Source organism: Charadrius vociferus, unplaced genomic scaffold (assembly GCF_000708025.1).
Source record: "Charadrius vociferus isolate BGI_N301 unplaced genomic scaffold, ASM70802v2 scaffold39, whole genome shotgun sequence".
Lineage (NCBI taxonomy): Eukaryota > Metazoa > Chordata > Aves > Charadriiformes > Charadriidae > Charadrius > Charadrius vociferus.
The window spans coordinates 4,588,668-4,596,576 of record NW_009650188.1 but is presented as its reverse complement, the minus strand read 5'-3'; the positions used below and the strand labels follow the sequence as shown (position 1 = coordinate 4,596,576).

The 7,909-nt window shown below is 40.8% G+C and overlaps 1 protein-coding gene across 1 annotated transcript in view; it reads right to left on the bottom strand.

Annotated features, from left to right (window-relative positions):
- ACBD6 (acyl-CoA binding domain containing 6) overlaps positions 1 to 7,909 on the bottom strand; it is an 85,461-nt gene that overhangs the window by 48,076 nt on the left and 29,476 nt on the right. Inside the window, exon 5 of the mRNA XM_009892928.1 lies at positions 4,976 to 5,081. Coding sequence (XP_009891230.1) covers positions 4,976 to 5,081 — 106 coding nt within the window. The remainder of the gene's footprint in view (positions 1 to 4,975; positions 5,082 to 7,909) is intronic.

The following is a 7,909-nucleotide window of genomic DNA, read 5'->3' as shown; positions in this document are numbered from 1 at the left end:
TTAAAACAATTGGTAAACATGGAAAGATCTTTAATTTGTGTTTAGCATCCTTAACTCATCTCTGGACTGGTAATTACTTAAGACATAGGATTTCAGCTGGACAAACACCAACTTTTTTTTGTGCTACAGATGTTTATTTCAAAAGAAAGAAGCACTATCTGCAATATGCACAATAGCAATGAATACTTCAACAGATGATTTCAGTTTCTTTATATATGTGTAGAGGAATAATATTGTAATTACACAACTGCAACTAATGTGCAAATACATGACAAAACAAAGGCATTTCCATCCTTTGTATCAAAACTCACGTTACAGATTAGGGGCTATAATATGTTGGTTTGCATTTGTCTCTGGACAAGCAGAATCTCATTTTATTGGTGCTGAACTTGGCTGAGACCAATAAAGGAAAACCAATTCTGTCAGCTCAGGGGTACTGCAGCACTGTGTGACTCGTCCCTTCCCATAACACTGGAAGGCTGGTTCTGCTGCAAATGTTGACTTCTGAACAAGAAAAGAAACTGAAGCCTGATCATCTATAGTCATTAAAAATCTCCTTGTGCTATTTGCAGGAGTATGGATTTCAAGTCTTGGGCCAATTCCACTTTGGGTAATTACACTCTGCTTACCTATATATTTTCTCTGCAATTCTAAATGGATACAATATTTTCCAATTAGTGCTTTAAATGGCTCTGCATTGTAATTGTGCACCATTAAAAAGCTGACACGTTCCACCCCAAGAAACGTCTGCATCCTTGCAGCATGCTATGCCTTAAACACAGGGTGTAAGACATTTTGGAGACCTTCTGTGCAAGAGCACACCATTTGATATGGAAGTAAAAATACCTGCAGAAGAATCTCAATCTACTTACTGTATAACGAAAAGCATTATTAAGAAACTTGTATTTAAAACAAGACAATAGTCACTGCTGTCTGTATAGTACCAGGCAAACTGAAACGCTGAGTTTCCAGCTAATGTACTTTTGCAGCTATACAGCTACAAAGTCTACTTGTTTCCCATGTCATCCTTAAAACAAACCTCAGCGACAAGACAAACAAACTGAATGTACAATTCAAGTCTTTGTCTAGTATGGGTATCACCTATGCACGTTGAAAAATTCTTTAGCGTGCACAGCTGCTGCTTTATATCAGCATATAGCATGTTTTTCTGTGTTTAAATAACATGGCAAAAATCTTAAGAGCCACAGATTGAGCTTTTCCAAAACAGTTGCCATGTGACTATTTCATTAAGCAATAAGAGACTCAAAGCAACGCGAATAATTTCATATAGGAAATCACTGCAGTACTGAGATCTTGACTAAATGTAATCAAATACCAAGGTACTCCCTCCATGCAATTCAAACACACAACAGTTGCTGCAGAAGTTACTTGAGAGGATGCATTTTCCCCTGCCTTTGAAGTATTTAATAAAAAAAGCATAAAAATAGCCCCAGTGCACTAACCCTGCCTCTTAAATCTTCTGTGCTTTGCTTGGATAACCGCTGCCAGCTTGGCCAGCTTCTGCAGCAGTTTCTCAAGCCAACAGCACATCAATTTTGCTCAGCTCCAAGTCACAGGGTGTTCACAAACAAAGCACAGGACAGGGATTTGTCTCAGATATACCGAGTCTCAGCAGACAAACGGATGGGAATGATTTTCACATCAATTAGCCAGTGCAGAGAAAGAGGAGAACAAAGCCAAACTGAATAGATGTGCTACAATATTAAGCTATATTTCTAGGCATGTTGTTTGCAGCCGTAATGGCTGTATAGCAACGAGAGCCCCTCCAACTTGTGGCAAGTGTTTTATTACTGGTAATTAAGAAGAGATATATATAGAATGGCTGCATCCCCCCGTGATAGCAAAAACAGTGAATGGAAGGGCCGTTGTTGCAATTAGACAGGTAAACTTCAGATTTGATTTGGAAGTCAATTACTTTCAGAGCTCTGAAACATTTGGGGAAGTTTTTCTAATGGGAGTAAGCCTGTACATCCAAAAGTATGTCGTCCTTCTTCAATCTCATTTTTCCCCCCGTCCTTTCCTTGGCAAGCTGGCACCAATTTGGCACTTGCTGTCTCAAAAGCACGAGGATCTGGGACTAAGCGGGCATCATTTCAGATGCCTTTCATTAAAGTTTTGGCAAGGGCTTAAGTACTACACACAGGTAACATGTTTGTTTACTGGGATTTCTCCAACAATTAAAAAAAACAAAAAATCTCTGTCTACAACCTCCACAGCCCTTGGCACGAATTACAAAAGCAACTCATCTATGCCTTTGAGCAGTTTCTGGTTTGTTAAAAGTTGAAGAAATAATATTCTCAAAAAACGCAGCAAGCAATCCACACTACCAGGATGTGCCAGTGGCAACTTCACAGCCACAGTCCATTTCTTATTTCATTAGTCCTGCTGACATACATAAGAGAAACGGCTTGTTTTAGTCTGTGCTACTTCTAAGTGAATGCAAGCTATTCTGTTGAACTCTGGGCAATTTAGATACAGTAAATGGAAGCTTGTACATGATTACTGTCATTAGATTCTTTGTTTAATTCTAAATTGAAGTTTATTACATCCAAACTGTTAGCAGATATGCTGGCTCGAATGCTGTACATGAAGATCTTTATTTCTTGTGGGGCAAAGACCACTTATGCTTTGAAAGTTGCCGTGTGCATCTGTTTAAACCCCAGAGACTTCTATAGCCCTTTCTTAAATCTTTTTGCTCCGAGTAAGTTGGCTTGTCCCCATTTTACGCTTTTTATTTCAGGTTTGCACAAAATGAGGGGATACAATTAGATACAGTACTAATGCATCTCATAAAAATAAAATCTAAACACCTTACAACCTCAGTCAAGTCTTTATTGTACAAGGAAAGGCTGAGCCTAGCATCTTTGCAGTTAAGTTTGGTGCTTCAGTAGATTTTGTTTCATAACAAGTTAACTCTTTGTATGTATCCCTGCTGCCATTTTAAATTTATATGCATTTAAATCAAAGGATTGACAGTGTGAGTTATGTTCAGAGGGCTAGGAGAGGCATCTTTTGGATATGGCAGGATGCATTTATACAGTAACACTAAAATAGTTAATAAAAATGACAAGATTATGCTTGCATACACTTCACTCTACCAAAGGCTCAGTCTGGGTTATTTCTAGTCTAAAATCGGTTCTAAAACTTCAATCAACCTGCACGATATTGGAAAATAAGCTACCCTCCAGATTGCGAAGAACCTGTTTGGATACTGAACAACACTGGTAATGGTTTCAGCTCTTTAACATAACATTAAATATTTCTTTCAGATTTTTCTTTAAAAAAAAAAGGTTCTTCCCTATTTGAGCATTTGCTGAGGTAAGCCAAAATCACTGAGACTGAAAATTTTATTTATAAGGGAATTTTGCACCAGCGGGAATCTTTCCATGAGCCCTTCACCAATAGGCAGGGCTTTCAGCTCCTAACTGTGCTGAAGCAATTCCATACTCTGCAACAGTCATGTGCATTAGTTCAGAAATAGGTCTTCTCTTACATCAGAGACTCATGGACAATTCCCAAAGAGGATGTCACCTAGCAGTTTTCAGATCTGTCTCTAAACATTAATGTTGTTAGAGCACAAAAATATTTCAGTCCTCTTTCACCAAATGTTTTGATTTTTTAAAAAACCCAAAATTTATTTGGCTGAAAACAAGCACATTTGCTGCTTGAACACAAAGGAAAGTACGAGCTTCTGAACACTGCTAACTATGAAAGAGCATCTTGCCAGTGGAAATGAAGCAATGCTAACATGACGTGATTGCACACTCATTGCAAGCATGTGATCCCAAAAAGGAGCTTTTATTAGTGAAAGGACTCCAGCCATGTTCTGTGGGACTCTCCTGGACATTTACTTCTGTAACCTGTGATCAGCAGAAGGAAGGATGGAGCTCGGTAATGGTAGCAACTGTGTGGCACATGACAGTTTCAGTTCATTGAATTTATGATGTGAAATTCCAACCCTGATCGTGAACACCCTCCCTCCTCTCCTCTGAAAATTAATTCACATGAATTCCTGATTAATAATAAAAGGCCGTGCCATCAGCATTCAGAGCCCCAGCCGGGGCTGTCATGGCTCAGAGGGCAGAAATCTGCTTAGAGCTACAGGAGAACCCAACTGAATTTGTGGCGTCTCAGTCTATGAATGTGTAAGCACTTCATCTGTTCACCAAAAATACAATGTGCTGGAAAGCAGCAGGCAAAAGTAGCTGTACATACGATGGACCACGAGCAGGGCTAGGTGGCAGCATGCAAGCATTGAAACCAAAGCGATAAAGCTGGTACCTCTACATTTGCTGAAGGATGAACAGGAAACTCTCCACACCAGGTGTTTACTTTTACCAAGAGAAGGATCAAGCCAATTCACGATTCTAGACACTTATCTTTTTCTTGAGTTTTCCGACAATGCCTGTATTATCTCTCTATGGGGAAAATGGTGTTTTGGGTTTGATGAGCAGAGAAAGACTGGATTATGTCACTGCTTTTGTGAAGCTGGAAAGCAAGCGTCACTCATTTGACCTCCACTTGGGAATGATGAAAAGCTGATGGCATGGCAGAAATCCTACTTCAACCATGAACAGAGTTCATTGGTCAAAAAAGCCATTTCCCTCATTTCCTACTTCTATTTGACCACATTTAGTGTACCAGTTGGGGAAGGGGGGGGAGGGGGGTATACAGAAGATCTTATTCTGCAAGTGCCTGCTGGCCTTGTTAAAAATAATATAGAAAGTAAATTTCTGATATGCTACAGCATCACAATTAGTACATCCACACTACTAGAAATCCAGTGGAAAGCTATTTTCAAATAGATTATCCCTGCCTCAATGACCAAGCGTTTGTCCAACTGTTGTAGCACCTTGTTACAACAATCCTAACCAGGGAATTTTGAAAAGGAGTGGCACTGAATTAATACACAAAACAGTTAAAAGATTGATGGTCTTTATCTTTTTCTCCATACCTCCTCATCTGTGACATTCACATCCACTTTTTTTGATCGAATGGCTTTGGTTACATAGTCAATGTTGTTTTCTCTGCAGTAATCAAAAATGTTCTTGTCCTCTTCCCTATTCAGGAAACAAAAGCAAAAGAAGCACCGTGTTACTGCACAACACAAAGACCACATGCACATCATATGCTCCAACTTTGCTACAGACATTTCAGTAGTATCACTGGACTGAAACAGATGCCCAGTATTGCAGTCATGTGATAATGTTTTTTTTTTTTTTTTCCCAAGGTAAGAGACAAAGGTCCTTCTTCCTAGAAAACAAAGGTTGTTTTAAACAATATTGTGCCAGGACAAAAGTCAGTTTACTCCTGTGAACTGGCACAAGAAATCTATAAAGTTAGCCAGCAAAAACCATGTTCAAGTCCTGGTATAAATCACTGCAATCCCACAGAAGACAAAAAGCTAAAGCTGCTCTTGTCCCTGCCATACATACTTATAAGAGCCACTCCGGGTCAGACCAAAGACCCTTCTGACGCCATCCACCTCAGACAGTGGCCACTAATGGTGGCTTGGAGAAAAAAGCAGAAGAAAGAGGACACGTGCAAAGTAATCTGTCCCTGGTTAGATCCTCCCAGCTTCAGAAACTCAGTGGCTTAAGGATTTCTGTAGTTAGAGGCTGCATCCAGATAAGCGTAATTATCAGCCTTTTCCAGGTCCTTTTTCCACTCTATTCTGCTCTTTAGCCCATTCATACTCTTGGCCTCTCTAAAGGACAAGCTCTACAACTCAGTGTTTTGTGTGCGAAGGGGTTAACAGTGGGCAAGTACTTTCTTTTGGTAACTGCTATTATTGGGTACTCTTTGGTAAGTAATTGTCCAGGGATTTGTGAAGTCTTTGGTGTTGGTCTTGGAATCTGACCACAGGGCTTGTTTTTTGTTTTTTTTATTATTTTTTATTTACCAGCCTGCAAGTGACCTAAATTGCACTCCTACTTTTTGTGTTGACACTGTTAAGACAAAGCTTGACCGTGATCTCTGCTCAGGGCAGCAGGCTGGCATATGCAGAGGCACCAGCACGTTTCTGTGCCAGGACGTCAGCGCGTGCTCGCTCAGGCTTGCTTGCAGGCAGGAAGATCAAATTGTGGTGTCAGAAGTGCTTGAGTTACACCTATGGCTTCTTCTAGAGCTAAAAGCAATACCCTGGCTTCAGACACAGTAAAAACTTCTGTTCTTACCAGCTATCTAAACAGAACCTCTAATGAAGTTAAGACCTTTCACGGATTCTTAAGACATTACAAAAGAGCTTTCTGTGAGTGACTGGAGCTGCAGTGCTTTGTGGCAGTTAGAAAAGCAAATGTTCGGAATCTTTAGCAAAGAGACAGAGCAGACATTTTTATCTCGCTGTACAAATCTGCACTCACATATCTAACTATGGGAAGTTACTGAAAACAGTATTGCTGAGAAAGTACAACTCTCTTACCATCCACACTGGTATGCCAGTGGAAAGTGACTTACTCCAACACAGCCAATTTTCCTAAGGGAAGGGGTTATGCCATACTAGCATGAGGGACCTTCACACTGATACCTTTCGGTATAGATACACTGATACAACTGTGTTGCTAGTAAGGAGTAAAGAGAAGATGTCATTGGTTTTCTAGAAATAAACCAAAAGCCCACACAGTAGCCTTCCTTTCTAGTTTCCAGATGAAAACTATGGCTCAAATGAACACATCAGTGTTGCTATGGGACTTGGCAGCTTCACAAGAGTTAAACACAAAGTAGTTGCCTCTCATGACATCTCCAGTTTTCAATCACCTTAACTTAAGATGGCCTGGATGTTCAGCAGAACCCAGACCTGACAGCCTCAAAGGAAACTCCTCATAAAAATGGGAGATTGCTGGAGCGGGTCAGACCCAGCAGGGAGGTCGTTCTGCTGTGGGCCTTTCGGGCAGGAGAGAACAGCCTCTGCAATGCAACGGGGCAGTTTGAGAACTGTTCTCTGGTGCTAAAAGGTAACAGCACCCCGATTCATCTGCACTGCTGTCAACCTCACAGGCTGAAGAACATCAAAGCAAGGAAAAGTACAATCTAAATGTTATTTTCATTTCTGAGCAATGGGTTACAAAGAAAAAGTGACACTCTTCGACCTGTAGTCTGAAAAAAATGAAGATACCAGCGTCACCAAGACCATGTCCCCTGCTCCCACCAAGACAGGCAGAGCTCCATGACACAACTTTGACTTCCAGTCTTATTATTATTACACCTGGCTAACTAAGTTACACTCAGTTCTTCAGACCTCAAGCATGCCTTTCCTTCCTCAGTGCCAGTAAAACGTGGGAAAAAAAAGTGCTGATACTTAGCTCCTGCAATAAAGTGCTGCTTTCTCCAAAGAAGTCGCTTCCTCTCACCTCTCTCTCACATTGCTCCTTCAGTAGCACCGTTCTCCTGCACAACACACCTATTCTTTGTACACAAGCAGTGCTTCCTCATAGTGGACTTGGACCTTTCTAGCAAAGAGCAAGATGCTGCACAAGTTTTCACACTCCATGTATAGGCCTAGGGACATTACAAAAGTCTTCCAGTCTCTTAACCATTCTCTCATGAACTCATTCACTGGAGGTCTTGCCTGTACACTACACAAGCTCTTGGGAAATAGATCCCTGCATGCTTTAGATGCAATTACTTTGAAATCTGGGGAAAAAAAGAATCTCATGGCGGGATTAGAAAAGGCAAAAGCTTATATTGCTCGAGATAGAGCTTGACAGATTCATGATGGAGGTTATGAGACATGCCTGCCCCCACTAACAAGGGTTGATTTGATATGCTGGGAAGTCCCTCTAGTCCTACCGTGTTAGTCCAACCTCTCAAACACACCCTTGGCTGCTGAAAGCAGCCTTCTGGGTGAAGTTGTTTTTCAAGACAACACTGTACAACAACTTGGTTCAGC